At 55.9% G+C, this 18139-nt stretch overlaps 2 protein-coding genes across 13 annotated transcripts in view; one reads left to right on the top strand and one right to left on the bottom strand.

Annotated features, from left to right (window-relative positions):
- Nucleotides 1-2126: 2126 nt before the first annotated feature.
- Nucleotides 2127-7899, top strand: Rhbdd3 (rhomboid domain containing 3). 6 transcript variants are annotated; one of them, XM_047560307.1, is made up of 8 exons: nucleotides 2349-2602; nucleotides 2772-2931; nucleotides 4594-4782; nucleotides 5554-5937; nucleotides 6942-7104; nucleotides 7193-7310; nucleotides 7418-7477; nucleotides 7558-7899. In XM_047560307.1, the coding sequence occupies exons 3-8, from the start codon at nucleotides 4635-4637 to the stop codon at nucleotides 7654-7656; spliced, it is 972 nt and encodes a 323-aa protein (XP_047416263.1). In that variant the 5' UTR covers nucleotides 2349-2602; nucleotides 2772-2931; nucleotides 4594-4634; the 3' UTR covers nucleotides 7657-7899. The 6 variants fall into 6 exon arrangements, with proteins under 6 accessions (XP_047416261.1, XP_047416259.1, XP_047416262.1 ...); XM_047560303.1 differs by lacking the exon at nucleotides 2349-2602 and adding an exon at nucleotides 2134-2263 and having other exon boundaries at nucleotides 7193-7477; XM_047560306.1 differs by having other exon boundaries at nucleotides 2346-2602; nucleotides 7418-7899.
- Nucleotides 7900-8203: 304 nt separating this feature from the next.
- Emid1 (EMI domain containing 1) overlaps nucleotides 8204-18139 on the bottom strand; it is a 43812-nt gene continuing 33876 nt past the window's right edge. For 2 of the 7 annotated variants that reach the window (XM_047561861.1, XM_047561864.1), the window contains 2 exons: nucleotides 13526-13610; nucleotides 8204-9008 (listed from right to left, as the gene is read on the bottom strand). In XM_047561861.1, the coding sequence (XP_047417817.1) occupies nucleotides 8884-9008; nucleotides 13526-13610 (210 nt within the window). In that variant the 3' untranslated portion in view covers nucleotides 8204-8883. Of the gene's footprint in view, nucleotides 9009-12491; nucleotides 12583-13525; nucleotides 13611-16781; nucleotides 16916-18139 lie in introns of those variants that run through there. The other 5 variants (XM_047561860.1, XM_047561863.1, XR_007109875.1 and 2 more) reach the window with 4 other exon arrangements.

Here is an 18139-nt window from a genome sequence, read left to right as displayed (position 1 = left end):
AAAACACAGCACAGGTTGAGAGGAAGGGCTGAGATGGGGGATGGGGACCCAGAGTGCTGGCTATGTTCTATTTCTTGGTACGAATGGTAGTTAAGGAGTTTGTACTGTAATTCTGCTAAAATGGACATATACTGCAGGTACTTTAGACTACATGAGATATAAATTAGAGGGGAAAACATCGAACATTACCCAAGACAGTGGGTTAGATACTTTAGGGTTGTAACTCCCGGAGCTGTAGAGATTTAGATCTTCAGATTACATAAGGCATTAAAGTCAGCAAGGGGCAACTTTGTTGGGGCAGAAATGCTTTTGCTGTAAGGTCAGAAGGGCTCAATAAACTTTTAAAAGGTCTAGCATTAACTCCTACATTTTGCAGGAAAGGAACCTAAGGTGCAGATTAAGTTATAGTTATTCCCCAAAGGTTCCCCGGAAGGTACTAATATAGTGTGTCTATGAAAACCACACGTGCAACTGAACACGTCCAGCAACACAAAAATCTGAATGTACACATTTGGCCCCCTCAGGCTTTAGAAGGCAGGAGAGAAGGTGGAAAGGCACCAAGGAAACCATTTCCCACCAGAATGTCTTGGAATATAGTTATCTCTGAGTCCTCTCTTCTAGGGGCACTCTTGGTAGCCTGGCACCAAAACATTTACCTTTTTCCTGACCATACAGATGGGAAGAGTTCTTAAATTGTCCTTTACTTGCTGGATGCTGGAGTCTTTCCAGTTTAAATTCTTAAGGACCCAGAGCTTTTGCTTCCCTCTCATCTCTCCCTCCCCACACGCCCCTATGGCCGGCCCGTTTAAGAATACCCCCGAGGAAAAAATGCTGGACACAGCCAATAACCCTGGATTAGAGAACCGGCAGGCGGCAAACTGCAGGTGAAGGCTGGTCTACCCTCTCAAACACTCCGGGCAGTAAAGACCACCCTACCCATCACATTGTAGAGTTCCCACCTTCAGCTTTCTTTCAAAGTTTATTACGCGCTGCCTTCCCTTCCCTCTATCAGTCCACGAAATAAACAAGCCTGGCGAATATAAAAGCGTGCAAACATAATGGCTGAAGCATAATTCAAATGTCGGCTCGGGCTTTTTGTCTTAGATCACAGAGGCCAGAAATTTCTTTCTGGTGGAAATTCTGGTCTCCTGATCCAGGTTGGCCTTATTATACAAACGAGCTCCCTCGGCACTGGCTGAAAAGGGGCCCTGGGAAGCCACTTCGTCGTTTTTTGGGGGAGGAAAGGAGGTAGGATTAACACAGAATTATAAAAACTAACAAGTTCGAGGGAACAGCAAATTTGGGGGGAGGGGGGCTCTGAAAGCAGGGGATACATCGTCCCAAGGCCAAGGGGGCAGAAGTTGTGCTCGCGCTGCAGCCGCCCGGGCGGACGGCTCGGCAGCCCCAGTTCCCCGGCCTGAAGGATGACGGGGCTCGCGCTCATAAGCCGGCGCCCCTCAGCTCCCAAATCCGCGAGGCCCTTTTTGTTTATTTGCTTTCCCCCCCCGGATTTCTCCATGAGAAGAGTCGCCCTGGAGCCTGGGCCGCCTCCCTGGGAATGGGAGGGGGTCACGAGGGCAGCGGGCCCGCGGCGTCTCCAGCCCCCCTCTTTCGGGGTGACAGGCTCGAGGCCCGGCCGCGCACCCCCCTTCACGCGAGGCCGCCGAGGCCGCAGGCCCCGCCCACGTGGCGGCCGGAGCGCGGGGCCCGACGACCGCCACACAATGGAGGCCAAGACGGGCCCCGCGCGCCCCCGCTGCCGCGAGCCCCCCGCGCGCCGCGGGAGCCGGAAGGTTCCAGAACCGGCCCACCCGGTGGGGGAGGGGAGAAGACGGGACCGCGGGGGCCCCCCGAACTCATCGGGCCGTGGCGGGTGCCTCCAACCCCTCTCGGCAACTCCACTTAGTCATCTCGGCCACCCCTAGAGACGAGCAGCTCCCAGTTCGGGCTTCCCGACGGTCGCCTGAGCGACTGCAGTTCCACCACACTTACCCGTGGACGCCATTTTCTCTCCTTCCTCCTCGTTCTCTCAACGTCCGTCTCCCTCTCGCTTTCCCTCTAGGCGCCGCACTGCGCAGGCGCGAAACTCGCAACCTCGGGCACTACCATCGGGCCGGGCCACGGGGGTGGGGAAAAAAGGAATGAGCCACCAGTTTCTCGATCTTCACGCCCGAAACCGTTGTCCCAATCTTCCCTTCAGAGCGCCGGACGTAACGCGGGAGCCAAATATAGCACCGAAGGGACCGGATCGGTGGTTGAACCGGTGTCAGTATCAAACCAGAGCACGAGGCTAGATCGTTCGCAGTGGTTACGTCCGCTGGCTCAAGGGACCGTCTCTGAAGAGTCTGGCCTGGAGGGAAACGGAGGCCGGCGGGAGAGGCTGGGGGAAGGGATCAGGGCCTAGAACAACTGCTGACTAATCGGCGGGCCGCGGGCGGCGTGGGAGGGGGAGGGGGTTGCGCTTTGGTCGGTCGGCTGGGGTCACGCGCCCTCGTGCGCGCACGATGGGTTTGGAGCCCCTGGGCCTGCGCCCGGGGCTGGAGTCCCGGCTCCCAGCCGGGGGGCCCCGCCCGGCCCGCCGGAGTTGGGGGCGTGCTCCGCGGTGAGTACCTCGGACGCGTGGCCCGGGCCGGCGGGGGAGGGGACCGAGGCCGGTCCGCCGGGTGGGACACCCCGAACGCCTGGCCGGTCCCCGAGAGCCAACCCCCAGTAACGGTCGGACTTGAGAAGGTCCTTTCATCAGCCCTTATCCAATACCCTTGTCTTAACAGAAGGGGAAACTGAGGCCGAAGAAATTTGAGTGCTTTTCCCAAAGTCACAAAGCCGAGTTTGGCCCAGACCCTAGGCTGCCCCCCACCCCACCCTGTCCGCCATCCGGAAGACTCCTCCCTGCCCTTGACTTCCCATGCCTGCGCCTGGCTTCCCTCTAAGGTAGGCAGGGCCTTGCGGGTGCTCAGCCCCTTTGGATAAATTGATGAAACCGGTCCAGAGGGCTCGAGTCCCAGTTCTCTGTCGGTGGGCAAGTCCCTTCACCCTTGTGGCGGTGCCAGGGTGAAAAAGGAAGTTTGCTGTGACCCCAGGCAAGGCTGTCACCTGCCCATTCTCCCAAACCTCACCCCAGTCCCACTGGTGGGTGCCCAGGCCCAGTGCAGGTCAGGGCTCACCCTAAATTCCTGAGAATCGGGAGCCAAGTTAGTGTTTCTTTTAGTGAACACACGTAGAGCACCAGCGTGTGCTGGACGTACCCTGGTGAACTTGGGGATGAGAGGAGCCTTCCTCCCTCTGAATGCAAACCACCTATCTAGGGAGCCATGCCAAGCTGTGCTCGTAAGATGGGATGAGATCTATGATGTAGGTGGCCAGAGGAGGAAGAGGACATTTGAGCTGGGTTTCAAAGGGTGGGTAGGAGTTTGTTGGAGAGTTGGAGGGAAAGACATTGCAGGCAGAGAAGTTTTTCTCATTTTCCCTGCAGGAGCTGGCAGATGCAGAGGCTGCCCTTGGCAAGGAAGCTGACGAGGCAGCCTTCCTGTCTGTCTGGGATCTTACCTTCTTCTCTGAATGAGCTCAGTAGGCCTCCAAGACAGAGGCTTGGCCAGGGGTGAAGGGGCTGTAGCAGGGCCTGGAGGACAGACTGGATGAGATAGGGGAACACGGGGGGGAGAAAAAAGCTTTGCTTCGTGGGCAGGGAACGGCCATGTTTGGAGCCCAGAGCTTGGACCAGATCAGAGAGGTGTGAGCAACCATTTCCATATTGAGGCCTTCTCTTGGGCCAGTTGGTAGCTATATACACATCCCTCAGTTAGTGGGGATGGCTATACTTTATTGAGCAGAAGCTGTAGACTGGAGCCTGACTTAGCCTTTTCCTTTTTCTTGTCATATGATGAAGAAAAGATTTTCTTAATCCCTATTTCACAGACGAGAAAGGGAAGACTCAGAGGTTGGAAAAGTTGCCCAGAATCACACCGCAGAAAGAGATGGAACAGATACTGGAACTTTCCTGTGAAAAGAGGAGCTAGGGCCAGAGAAACTGTGCTCAGGCCTGGGGAGGAAGAGAGGCCTTAGTCCCAGGTCTTTTTTGTACCGCTCACAGTGGAGACTTCCCTTAACTCCTCCCAAGTCTGCCCATTGGCTGGCTTTGACCCCTTGATCAAGGGCAACTGAGGCCATCTGGAGCCCTAAGGCTGGGCAAGGTGGAGGGGTAGGAAGAGGAAGGTAGCAGCCTGAGGGAACAAGGAGGCAGAAGGTGGCTAGAGATGGCCCTGAATGTGCCCTGGGGGACCGTACCCCTCTTTTCAGCAGTCCAGGGCCCCGGTTAACTTTCCTGGCCCTGTACCTCCCATCTGAGATGACTCTTCAGGGCCCATTTGGACTCAGGACTCCATGTGTGTCCCTGCCCATCCTTACACATGGGCAAGTGGAATGGGAAGATGGATAATAAGCATATGGGTTGGGGTCTGAGCTCCACCGTGGCCAAGCTGCTGGGCCTGCCTCTCCAGCTTTTGTTCCCACCTCAGTAAAATGAGGCTGGTCAAGCAGAGGGAGTCAGTGAGATAAAACCTGCAGTAGTAACTGTTGTTTCCCTTACTCCCACAGCACAGAGCCCCAGGATCACCCTTGACCTTCTCAGCCAAGCTATGCATGCCAGGGATCCCCCTGGCCTACTGTCTCCAGCGCTGCCTCTTGCCTCCTCTGTCCTCATGCTGCTGATGAGCAGCCTGTGGCTGGTGGGGGCCGGCCCCAGCCTTACCCTGGCCCCGGAGTTGCTGCTGGACCCCTGGCAGGGTGAGGGGTAGCCAAATGGACCTAGGAGGGAGCTGGAGACTTGCTGCAGGGTCTGAGACCAGTTGGCGGGAGCAGCATGGTTGTACTGGGATGGGACCTAGTGCCCTGGGGTGGATCAGCCTTAGGAGCATGCCCAGCTCATCCATAGCCAAGGAGGGCTGGGGACCCTGCAGAAGGGCCAGCAAGATGTGGTGGGAGAGGAGTTGTAACAGCCTTCCCTCAAAATTAGAACTAAGCTTTCAGCTAAGCCTGAGGATGGGGAGGAGGTGCCAGGGCTTGAAAGAGTGATCCCTAGTTGAGTACCTGTTTCCCAGTAATAACAACAGCTCCAGTTTATATTTGAGGAACTCAAATGATGCTCAGAGAGGTTAATCAACTTGTCTAAGGCCGCACAGCCTGAGGAGTGGGGTGGCTCCAGGAGTGAAGTAGGCAGTCTCATGACAATTTGTGCTCCCACCTTGCGTGAAAAATTTGATGAATTATATAGAGCACCTTCACAGTGCCTGGTGCATAGTGAGTGCTCATTAGGCAGACTCGAGTGGTTGGTCCTTCGTTCTGTTTAACAAACAGGGGTGTGGCCATGACATTTGGAAGCCTTTGGTCCCCTCTACCAGTGATTAGGTGCCAGTGGTGAGCACAGTGGTTCCTGACTAGGGGAGGCTGGTTTAGCTAGTGGTCCTGGTGGAGACTGATCCCCCCAACCTAGCACACCTGGGACAGCCTTGAAGGGTGGGACCAGTAACCAGGCACATAAGCCCTTCTCTCTCCCAGTGCACCGGCTGCTGACCCATGCCCTGGGCCACACGGCCCTGCCTGGCCTGCTCCTGAGCCTGCTGCTCCTGCCTGCTCTGGGCTGGCAGCAGGAGTGCCACCTGGGCACGCTGCGATTCCTGCACGCCTCTGCCCTGCTCTCCCTAGCCACTGGGCTGCTGGCTGTGTTGCTGGCAGGCCTTGGGGTGTCCAGTGCAGCTGGTAGCTGTGGATACATGCCTGTCCACCTGGCCATGCTGGCAGGACAGGGACACTGCCCTAGACATTCCCAGGGGGTCCTGCCACCGTGGTTGCTACCGTGGCTGCTGCTTGCCCTGACCCCGCTGCTCAGCTCTGAGCCACCCTTCCTGCAGCTCCTCTGTGGCCTCCTTGCTGGCCTGGCCTGTATCCTTTGCCTGAGCCCAGGGCTCATGTGGCCTGGGGTTACTGTGGCTGGGTCTCCTGGGTGGGAAAGAATGGTACAAAGGGATCAGGCCCCAGCAATGCTGGGTGGCTGTGCAAACACAGTCTGGGAGCATCTCCCTTGGGGGCTCATGGCCAGGTGGAGGAGCCAGTTACAATTTAAAAGGCCCCATTGGAAGCCTGTGGGGGGTGGGTGACTGAGGTGACTGAGGAGGCACTAACTTGGGTCCTGCTGTGAAGCTGGCATCTATGCCAAGATATGCAGGAGGAAGGGTTTAGGTGAAGAGAAGTAAGACAGCGGGCCACGCAGAGGGCACAAAGTGCAATGGACAGGGGTGGGACAAGCCTGGGGTTTTCTGGGAACTGAGAGTGACCATCTGGCTGGAGGTGCAGTTGCCTTAAACGTGGGCTTTTGGGCTGGGGATGTAGCTCAGTTGGTAGAGGACTTGCCTTGCATGCACAAGGCCCTGGGTTCAATCCCCAGTACCGCAAAAAAAAAAAAAAAAAAAAAAAAAAAGTGGGCTTTTGATCCCAAGATGCTTAAGGCCTGTGGGGGAAGACTGCCCCCCGAGGCAGCAGGCTGCCCCTCTACCCCTCAGTCTTCAAGGGAGGAGCCTATTTCTGACACCAGCTGCCCAGGCCTGTCTGAATGGAACAGGCCTGAGGCCAGGGGGTAAGTGGAACTTTTTCTGACAGTCGCAGGTGTGAGCAGGCACACAGGTCCCTGGGAGCAGCAGGTTGGGGTGGTTGAGGCTGGGGAAAACCAGATTTGGGAGGATGCACTTTGGCTTTGCTCTGGTCAAGTGGCTTCAGTTCAGTCCCCCTCTTTATGCTGCTGCTGGCTGCAGACACATTTCTGCAGGGCCACGTGAGCGAGACACCAAGGGAACGCATGCCCAGCGCTCTCGGCATGGGCTGGGCATGCAAAGCAGACCCTTCCCTGGCTGGTTTTGGTTTTCCTTGACCAACTGCCCTGCTCTGGGCAGACGCTGCCAGAGCCTTAAGGTGGCTGGAGCTCTCGGAGCAGCGACTGCAGGTGATGCAGGACAGCATCTTGTGCAGGACCCTGGCCAGGTGCTGGCCTTTGAGGCTCCTTCCCACCCCAGACAGCCTGGCCCAGCTGCCTGTCACCCTTCCTGCTGGAGCGAGGTGAGGCTGATGCTGTGACCCAGCCCTGGTGGTTGAAACCATGGCAGTGACTGGCAGCCAGGCCCTTCTCTGCTTCCACCCCTCGCAGGTCTGCCATTCCCGGATCACCGTACCAGGTCTCCCCTGCACCCTGGTCCCATGGTGATGGCACAGCCCAGCTCCCGCCAGACCTGGGCCCTGTACAGCTGACCTGGGAGGACTTGGAGGTGGGCCTGGACTGGGCTGGATTCAGCTTCACCCCAGGGACCCCGATGTGGGCAGTCCTGGATGAGCAGATGCTGCAGGAGGGGATTCAGGCCTCACTTCTTGACAGGCCAGTCCAGGAGCCCCAGAGCCCACTGTGGCTGCCCAAGTCCTCCGTCTCCTCTCTGCGGTAAGGCAGGGTTGGGGCGGCTGGGGCCTCTGGTGTGCAGCCAGGACTGCCCTGACACCCCCTCCTTGTCCACGCCACAGGCTGCAGCAGTTGGAGCGCATGGGCTTCCCCACAGAGCAGGCAGTGGTGGCCCTGGCAGCCACAGGCCGTGTGGAGGGTGCTGTGTCACTGCTTGTTGAAGGGCAGGTGGACACTGAGTCCCTGGTGGCTGAGGGGGAGGGGGCTGCCCACTGCAAGGGCCCTGGGCCGCCCTAACCCAGGCAGAGGGTGGGGGCACAGGCTTGGCTAAGGGCAGGTAGCCTGAGTCCCTGCTCTGTCTACTGAGGGCCACAGTGGGGTACCGGGGCACCCCTGGTGGCCGGAGAGGCCCCAGAGCATGCTGCCGGGTAGTTTTTTAGAATAAAAGTCAATTCTTTTTCCAACCTGGACCTCAACAGAGGCAGCATGTGACTCCTTTGTGTTGGGGGTGTCGGGATGAACGAAGGGGTGAGTGAGCGAGCAGTCAATTGACACTGGGCGGCCAAGGTGGGGCGCGCAGCCCCTCGTGTCCTGAGACACAGGGCTCCCACCCCTGCACCGTGCATCCTCTTCTTCCAGGAAGCTGTGTCCTTCAGTGCTGGGCTGGATCCTCTGTCAACAGGCATTCTTCATCCCCAGGCCTCAGCCTAGAGACCCTCCCTGGCTGCCCTCTGTCCCAGCACACACTGAAGCCAGACTGGGTGGGATTTGGGCAGCGGGCCTTTATTGGCCAGTACATATCGACCTCCCAGTGTCTGTCACAGGCACTTGTGGAAACAGGCAGCCCCTTCCTCCCTGTGTCCCTACCCCTGACCTGGGACACAGGAGGGGCTGGGGGCTCAGGAGGCAGATCTGAGGCAAAGAGCCCCTAACCATCCAGTCAGAGATCAGGCAGCCTGGCCTCAGGGTTGGGAACCTAGCACCAGGAGACAACGAGAGGAGGGAGCCCCACAAAGTTTGGCTGAGGAGGGGGTAGAGATTGCCCACCCCCAGCATCCCTGTGTGTGTGAGGCCTGGCCAAGCCAGTTCCTGGCTTCTACGGTGCCTCTGCACAGATGCTCAGACAGCTGGCAAGACAGGAAACCCAGGGCCTGTACCCTCTCCTTGGAGGCCTGTGTCTCCCCGTTTTACAGAGGGAAACAGGCCCTGAATCAAGTAAGACGTCACCTGTTACCTAGGCTATCACCTTTCCTCTAAGGCTCCAGTCCCTGCTGTATCAGACACACGTGAGGTGCCAGAGCTGAGATCTGCCCACCTCTAAGGCCTAGATGGCAGAAGAGACCCTGAGGACATTAATAAATAGGAACTGGCAGTCTCTGGAGGAGCTGGCTTCGTCCAGCCTAGGAAGGGAACCTGGTGCAGTCCACCCAGAGGGGCCACCACCGCCCTCAGCCTCTCTTGTCTCGGCTCCTAGAGGCCACGATCCGGTAGTTGGCTGTGTGTCCTCCCCTCTTGCCCCGGAGGAGGCTGGGGATGCCTGTGCCGGCACCTGCCCCGGACCCCAGTTCTGGTTCTGCCGGAGGGAATAGAAGGAGAGTCCATGTTAGGGGATCCACATTGTGTGCCCACTTCCCCTTGGCCTTTGGGGGTCTGGCAGGACTGGCACCCTCTGCCAGGCGCAATGCACCCTGGACTGGGAGGCAGAGCTGCAGGAAAAGAAGGGTGTCTACAGGCTGATTCGTGCCTTCCCCCAGGATTTCTCAGCCCTCCAGCCCAATGAGAGCACTCAGGGCCTCTTGATTCCTGCTTTGTCAAACGGGGATAACACCCAGACCCACTGTGTTTACGTGAAATGTTCTGCCTAGTGCAAACGCTCCATGAAAAATATAGGACTATTTCTTTTCTTTTTTTTTGTGGCACTGGGGATGGAACGCAGGCCTCATGCATGCTAGGCAAGTGCTCTGCCACGGAGCGACACCTTTAGTTCTTTTTTTTCTGTTTTCCTAATTTTAGAGTGAAGGTGTGCCCTGTATCATATCCATTTTAAACTGGGTAAACAGGCTAGAGAACAGACTTACTGTCCCTGTGTCCTTGGGTTACGCCACCAGTTGGGGGGAAAGGACTTAGGAGGGCCAGTTTCCCCCACTGACCTATTTACTATGCAACTGTTGGCAAGTGGAACCCTTGTCAGGGACTCGGCGGTCTTATCTCAAAAATCGAGGACGATTCAGGGATGAGGGTGGATCAGGGACCAATGGTAGAGTGCTTGCCTGGCATGCGCAAGTCCCTGGGTTCCATCCCCAGCACCACAAAAAATAAACAAGTAAGTAAATAATAGAATGAAATCAGGGACACTGCCAGATAAGGCTCTGAGAGGGCCTAGCAGCTCCAGCAATTATTGAGGTCGGTTCGATGGGACTATAGCGAGATATGTCCCAACCTGGATATAAGCTGTACCCCAAAAGTAAAAAAATAATTGGCATTGTTGCTATCTGGAAAACTTCCTTCAAAATCCAGAGCAGGAACTTCCGCCTGTGACTCTCACCTCAGTCTCTCCCCACGTTCAGTGAGCTCAGGGTAGGCTATTTTTCTAGCAGGAGAGGGACACTTGGCGAGGAGAGCCCCAGGGTAGAGGACATGGCTGAGCCTCCAGAGCATTTCCGGGAGAGACACTTGGACTGCTGAGCACCAGCCTCCCACTGAGGGCCTGCCAGGGAGGGGGCTGTAAGCCTGCAATCCTAACCGCCAGTGCCATGTGTCCCATGTGAGATGTGGGATCTCTGGAGTAGACGGGCATGTACAGTCACTGTTGAGGGACAGCTTTGTGGTGCAGCATGGGAGGAGGGTGGCACTGAGCATCAGCCCCGACACTTGGGGCAAGTCCTGGCCCCACCATGTCCCAGTTAGGTGGCCTTGGGCAAGCCACCAACTTCTGAGCTTTATCTGGAATGTGGAGATGACCCTCCTGTTGTTACACTCTTGTGATAAAATGGGTTTTCATGTGAGCAGGAGTGAAAAGTGGTTTTTACAGTAAATCCTGGATTATTATGGTTTATTAGATTGCTGTGGCTTTGACCCAGGTCTTCTGTGGGTCTGGTCACTAAGATTGGTCATGACATGATCAAATTTGGGGCCCTGCATTTTCCCTGGGTACTACTTAGTACCTGGATAGCTGGAGGTGCTTTGGAGGACAAAGTGACCCTGAGAAGGCATGTGAGCCCTCTGAGCCTTTTACCTGTAAGATGGGCATTGCCCACCTGGCAAACTTAGTGTAAGGACTGGAGATGATCTATGCAAATCCCCTAACCCAGGTGTCCCGGACAGGTGGAAGCTGCTACTATTATCACTGATTATAAAATTATAACCCAAACATAAGCACCATCTGGATCCATCTCTTTCTCTCTTTTCTTTTTTTTTTTTTTTTTTGACTTCAGTGCTGGGTTCAGAACCCAGGGGCCTTGGGGACTCATTATGCTCGGTGAGAAGGGCTTCACCATTGAGCTACACCTCCAGCCCCTGCGGGTCCTATCTCTTTCTGTGCTTCTTTCCTCCAGTACCTGTCCTCCAGGCCCTAACCCAAACTGACTCAAGGGGCCTTCCTCCTGGACTTGTGGGCTTCAGTGGGGCCATGGGCCTTCCTAAAAAGGTGTTGAGAGTCTGGGATTTGGTTCTTAGTCCTTTGGTCCCGATGGTCCCTTGAATCCCTTGGAGCTCAGGGGGTTATGGGGGAGCAGGTACCAACTGGCTTCAGGGCAAGTCTTGGTCTCCCCTTGTAAGGTGAGACCAGGGCTTTCCTGGCTCCTCAGGTGGCCAAATGGGTGGGGAAAGAGGTCTAGGAGTTATTGTTAGAGGAGGCACATGGCTGGTGAGTGGGCTTTGGAAGTGAACCCCACACACAGTTCTAGACTCTAAGCCTTTGCCCGTGCAGGACTCTTGGATGGGATTGCCCCTCCCACCTATTGCACCTAGCATGCCCAGGAATCTTCCATAACCCAATGTAAGTGTCCCCTCTTCCAAGAAGTCTTCTCCAGCCTCCAGCAGGAAGTGACTGCTTGTCACCTACATCTTTGGATGCTTCAGATCCCCAAATCTCTAGATACTGGGGATTTACTGCCACTGATGGGCAGCTTCCCAAGGCAGGAACCCAGCTGCTCTGCAGGGCCCTGTGCCCACTGAGCCTGGCATTCAGCCTCCCTGTGATTGTGCTGAACGGAGGGGGCTTGGTTTTAACCTGACCCTCTTTCCTGCTTGGGTCCTCAGTTTCTCCTTTTATAAAACGTGAGAAAGATCACGTCAAGGCCAGTCTGCACTGATGTGCTCACTGGGCTGTGAGGTGGGGTGGTTTGAGGTGGGCAAGGGGATGCGGGGTGAGTAGGGAAGGAACAGAGCCCAGCCCCATGGGCAGTCAGTCCCTACTCTCCCCAGTGCCAGCCACAGGCTCTGGTTGAAGGGGCAGAGACACCCTCAGCTTCACACAGGAACCAGGCACCAGGAGGGTACTGCCTACCTGGAGTCCTGACATCCACGCCCCCCAGCCTGAGTTCTGGGACCTTAGTGTTGACCCTTCCAGATTCTCCAGCCTTGACTCACCTCTCAGCAGCCTTTAGGAGCAAGTCCTCTGGGCCTCCTGCCTGTTCACTCTCCCCTGATCTTTGTCCTTTAGGTCTCCCCCGAGACATCACCTGTCCTAGGAAGCCCTCCCTGAGTGACCCCCTTCCACACCCCAGCCACTCCACCACAGAACATCTCGTCTTGGGTGTCAGAGCCAATGCCAGGGCTGTCCCCAGCCCCCCAGTAAGCTGCGCTCATCAGGACAGGGCTGTGTTCGTGTGATCTGTTGAAGCCCATGCCAGCAAGGTGTCCAGCACAGTGCAGGTACTCAGCCACTCAAGAACCAGAGCACTCGCCGTGCCAGTCGCTATCTTCTGGGTGGATGGAAGGATGAATGGATGTCCACTGGCCTGGGCCAGGCATCCGGAGACACCTTCTGCATGCCCAGGCCCTTCCCAGTCCCTTCCTGGAAGGGGCTGCCCTTGCCTGCCCACCCTGCCATTACCTGGCCAGATGATGGCTTCCAGCAGGGTGACCCGTCTGGCCAGGAGCTGCAGCTGAGCCTGCTGCTGCAGGAAGCTCTGTAAGCTAGGAGCCTGATGGGAGATTGAGAAGAGCAGACGGTGCGACTCTGGCCTCCAGGGCTGGGCAGGGAAACTGAGGGGCGAATGGGGTGGGCAGGTGCCAGGTGTCTTCAGGGTAGGGACATTATGTGTCTCCACAGAGACCTAGGTCTCCCCTCCTAAGGCGGGAACAGGGTTTGCCTGGCTCCTCAAGTGACCAGAAGGGTGGGGAATTGTGGGGTAAATTCCTGGGACGAGGGTCTATTTGATCCCTGAAAGGGAGCTGCAGGACAGGTTAGGAGAACCAAAGTGGAAACTGCACAGGGGAACCTGGGCCAGGAGGGCTGACGTGTGAGAGTCTCTGGGGAGTTAGCTGGGAAAAGGGTCAGGATGGTAGATGGTGTATTACCCAGAGTTCTCTGGGGCCTGAATCTGGCTCTGTCACCCACAGTCTGCTGCACTTCTGGAGTCTAGCTCCATGACCTACTGTCCTGTGGGTCTGGAGACTGGCTCTATCACCTATGAATTCTACAGAGCTAGTCTGACTAGAGGTTAGCTTTTCCCATAATCCTCCTGTGGGCCTGGTCTCTGACTCTTTTACCCATGAACCTCTGCACTACTGGAGTCTGGCTCTGTTACCCACAATCCCTTGCTGATCTAGAGTTTGGTTCCATTGCCCATCATTTCTTCCAAACTCAAAATCTATCACATCTGGTTCTCCACACACCTGGAAACCACATTACCCACAATGCCCAGAGGCCCAGGTCTGACCCCAGTCAGGCACCCAGGGTTTCCAGGGCCCCGCTTCACCTGTGGAGGAGGGGACCAGTCATTGAGAGATGTGTGGTCTTGGCCTCTCAGGACTTGCTTAGGCCTCATGACCTCATGGGCTTAGGCAAGTTCCACCCCAGGATGGCTTGGGGAAGGCTGACAGGCAGCAGCTGGGCTGTCCGTCCGTCTGTCTGTCTCTACTCACCATAGAGCCCAATCATTGTTTCCAAGATTAAAACCCTCTCAGCTAAAATCTTCAAAGCCTCGCGTAGTTGGTGCAACCCCTCCCCCTGTGGAGGAAAGAGACAGATGCAGCCGTGATGGAGGGAGGGGAGGGGACCCTGCAAAGCCTGTCAGTGGCCAATGCCCCACCCAGGACATGCACCTGCAGCCCCTCACCACCTGCCGTAGCCCAGGGCCCATGGACAGCCAGAACAAGACCAGGAGGACACAAGGCAGGTGAAAGCGACCCCCGAGGGACCCATCAGAAAGTCCAGTTCAGTCCCAGCTGGCTGCAAATCCTGCTCCTCTGGAGGCAGGGGGATGCCAATCCGAGAGGCAGAACTGCTGTCCCGGCGCCTGCCAGGGTCCTCACCCCAAGACCGCCACGGAGCCCACCTGACCTCTGATCTCTGCTGCCCAACCCCAGTTGATCTCGCTTTACCTGCATGATCTCTGCTACACCCCTGGGCCACCTCTACTCCCCTTTATTTCACATTCTTTTCTTTCCCTTCTGGCACTGGGGGTTGCACCCAGGGGTCCTCGACCCCTCAGCCACATCCCTAACCCTTTTGATATTTTATTTCAAGACAAGGTCTCACTAAATCCCTCAGACTGGCCTCAAACATGTCAGTCTCCTGCCTTAGCCTCCCAAGTCACTAGAATTACAGGTGTATGTACTGCATCCAGCTACTTCATGTGCTTTATTTAAAAGTTTTTATTACTGTTTTTTTTTGGTGCTGGGGATCAAACCCAGAGCCTCCCACAAACTAAGCAAATACTCTACCACTGAGCTCTACCCTCAGCTCCTACTTCATATTCTTTAAATCCACTTCTCAAAATGATCCCATCAGCCTCACCCTAATTAACTCTATCAGCGAGATCAGGCTAGTTGCCAATATCTCCATTTACATCCAAATGAATGTAAAGAAGTAAAAACAACATGTTTGAATTGGGCGTGGTGGGACAAACAAGCAAGTCCTGAGAGGTCAAGACCACACACCCCCAGCGACTCGGGAGGCCGAGGCAGGAGGATCTCCAGTTCAAAGCCAGCCTCGGCAAAAGCATGGCGCTAAGCAACTCAGTGAGACCCTGTCTCTAAACAAAATACAAAATAGGACTGGGGATGTGGCTCCGTGGTCCAGTGCCCCTGCGTTCAATCCCTGGTACCACCCCCCAAAATAAAATAAAATAAAAATAACATGTCTGAGTGACATTGCTGTCCGGCAACCTGTGCTTAAAATGCTGGCAGATCTCTGCTAGTCCAGAGTTCCCAGAAGGTTCATATTCTGGCATGTCCTCTTGCCTCAGCTTCCCAAGTAGCTGGGATTACAGGTGTGTGCCACCACACCCTGCTGAGACACTTCAAAATGGAAATGTAGGGGAAAGTTAAGAAAAATCCACCGTTTGGAGCCCCCCAACAGGTGGCTTGCTGTTTTCACTGGTGACACTCAGGCCCCCTCCTGGCCTGGCCTGCACTTTGTGCTTTGTCTCTGGGGCCCGCTGGACACCTCCATTGGGCTGTCACACAGATAGCTCCTGCTTGCCCCTGAAACAGCGCGCTTGCTCCTCCTGTTCTCTTTTCCTATTTTCAGTCTCGGATTCCTCACTTCCCTTCAAAGCCAAAGCAGCACCAAGAGTCTCTTAGCTCCACTGACATCTGTCTGTTCTTGTTGCACGCCCTCAGTTCCAGCCCCCGCAGTCTCTCACCAGGATGACCACGGTGGCCTCTGCCTGTCTCTCTCTCTCTCCCATGTTGTCCCTTCTCCCATCTGTTCTCCACATGGCACTCAGAAGGATATTTTGCAAAGAAAAAATACGACCACATCACTCCCCTGCTTATAAATGCTTCAATAACTCCCCGGATGCCTACAAAGCAAAGTTCACTTTCCTTCATAAGGGCCTCTTAAGGCCTAAAAGCCTCTTTGGCCTCTGTCTCGCTGCTTGCCTGCCCCCTCTAAGTATTTGCAGCTCTTCAAAAACCTAGGTCTCACTCTTGCCCCAGGGCCTTTGCACATGTTCCTGCTCCTCTATCTAAACACCTTTGCCTGGTTATGCAGCCTTCAGGCCTAATCCATCTCCACATAGAAGACACTCCATCATCTTCCACCACAGTTGAACTCCCTCTGTCCTATGGATGGTGATTAGGGGCCTTTCCCCCTACCCCACACGAATCACCCTAAGAATGGGGACTGTGTCCACATGGCATCTGTGTCCAGAGTGCCCAGCTCCAGGCCTGGTACCACAGACAAGGGGAGGGTAGCTGGTTTTCTAGCCCCTGTGGGAGCTTAAAAGCCTGGGCTCTAGTTTTTGCAGTGCCAGGGGTTTTCTCTGTAGTGTTGGGCCTGCTTCCCTGTCTGAATGAGGGTGAGGGCTTCAATCATTCTAGATGGAGTGGCTCAGGCTCCTGTAGTGTACTTCTCTGGTCACTGGGTGTCACTGCAGAGCCACAACTATGCTAGGTCAACATCTCAAAGATGCAGTAAGGGAGCCTTGGTAGGTGGAATGTACCCAGGCATCTGTTTTCACCTACTTCCAACAGAGCTGCCCCCATAGCCCCCAAAGCCTCATGCAACCCCCAGCCCAGCGGGCCCCCTCCCGGTCAGGCAGCAAGCAGGGGTCGAGGAGCAGGTGGGTGGGGGTGGCAGATGGACGAACAGGGGCCCTGCTACCTCTTGGGGGGGCCCCCTCACAGGGGGTCCTGGTTTCGAGGCCTGGTCTGCCAGAGCTCTCCCACAGCGGTGGGCTGCACAGTTTAATTCTGCCCCTGCCCTGCTTGTGCCGCCTCCCCTGGACCAGCTGGAAAACGTGTTTCCAGAATGAGGGTGTCTGGGAGAGGTGAGTGAGGGCCCTGAGGGAGGCAGGGGACTGGGCTCACACCAGGCTGTCCCGACTCCCAGCTCAGCTCATTACCGCAGCAGAATTAAAGCGTCCTGGAGGGAGCAGGTGGAGGGTGGCTGGGAAGGCCAGCAAGCAACCCGAGAGGTAGCAGGGCTCTAGGAGTCATGGGGAAACATGGCAGAGGACTCGTGCAGGGTGGGGGGGCTCCCACGGCTGTATCCATCACTGACCCCACAATCAGGAACTGAGAGGGCGGGGCAGACACTGGGTGCTACCCACATCCTCACTAGAGTCCGGGAGAAAGTAGGGTGTCCCAGCCAGACTGCATGGGGAGGGAGGTGCAATCCCACCCTCCAAAGGAGCACCCCGGTTGTCTGTCCTGCAGAGGTGTCTGCCCCCACCTGGTCCATTCTCCAAGGGTCTCCTACGTTAGCGATGGTTTCCAGGTCCCCGCACTGTGGGACTTTGGGCATGGTACGCTCTAGGCTCCTGGTCCTTCCCTCACATGTCTCCTGGGGGAGTAGATTTCTAGGCCCTGAAATTCATTTGTTGCAATTACCTCCAATGATTACGAAGGTTTCCAGGACCCCAAATTAATCATGCGATTTCTTTTTTTTTTTTTTTTGTGGTGCTGGGGCTTGAACCCAGGGCTTTGTGTTTGCAAGGCAAGCACTCTACCAACTGAGGTATCTCCCCAGCCCCTAATCATGCGATTTCTGAGTGTACTTCCTAGGCTCCCTTTTTATGGACTGTCTTCTGGGTATCTCTGACTCTCTCCTTCCTTCCTTCCTTCCCTCAGTCCCTTCCTTCTTTTCCCATGGTGTACCACTGAGCTATATCCCCCTCCCCGTTTATTTTATTCTACTTTATTTTTTCTCCACATTATCCTATTGGAGCATTATAGTTGTACATCTTGATGGGCCTATTTATTTTGTTTAGAGATAGGGTCTAGCTGAGTTGCTGAGGCTGGCCTTAAAGTCACGATCCTCCGGCCTTGGCCCCCCGAGTTGCTGTCATGCCAGGGGTGTGTCACTGCGCCCTGCCGTACATGTCAACTACGAGGCCTCGCTTCCTAATCTTCAAGTTTGTCTTTGTATATAATGGCATCCGGATCCTTCCATCCCACTTTCCACGGTCCTCCTGTGCATGTGACCGTTCCTCTTGGGTCTCCTCCACATGCGATGATATCTAGGATCTCGTGTTATTGGTAGGTCTCTTGGATACTGTGGGATTGGGTCTGCTGACCTCATTCACCATGTCGAATGTGTACATATGCCTACGTATGGGTTTCCTGTCCCCTTTACCACAGGGTTCCTGTGCACCTCTCAACTTCTAGGCCTGCCTTCCTATGCGTCATGGCATGTTCTCTCTCTCTCTGTCCTTTTTGTAGTGCTGGGGATCAAACCCTAGGGCCTCCTTCATGCCAGGGAAGTGCTGTACCACTGAGCCGCATCCCCAGCCTGCTTCACGGCTTCCCCAAATTCCCCTGTTCTGCCCCTCTGTGTGGACACCCTCTTCAGGCCTCCTTTTCTTCCACAGATAGAGGGGCAGAAGCCAAAGTCCTTGCCCAGGGGGATCGTGGAGGCGGGGGACGCAGTCTGGAGTGGGTCAACCCGAACTACCCAGCAGAACAGGCATGGCCACCCTTGGCCTTGAGAGATCACAGAGGGAAGGTGGAGGCAGGGGCAGTGACAGAGACAAAGAACGCGGGGTGTGCTAACAGGGCTGGTTCTGCTCGGTTGGGAGTGACAGGATGGGG

The sequence above is a fragment of the Sciurus carolinensis genome, chromosome 8 (assembly GCF_902686445.1).
Source record: "Sciurus carolinensis chromosome 8, mSciCar1.2, whole genome shotgun sequence".
Lineage (NCBI taxonomy): Eukaryota > Metazoa > Chordata > Mammalia > Rodentia > Sciuridae > Sciurus > Sciurus carolinensis.
Note: the sequence above shows the minus strand (reverse complement) of the source record. Positions and strands in the feature narration are given on the sequence as shown.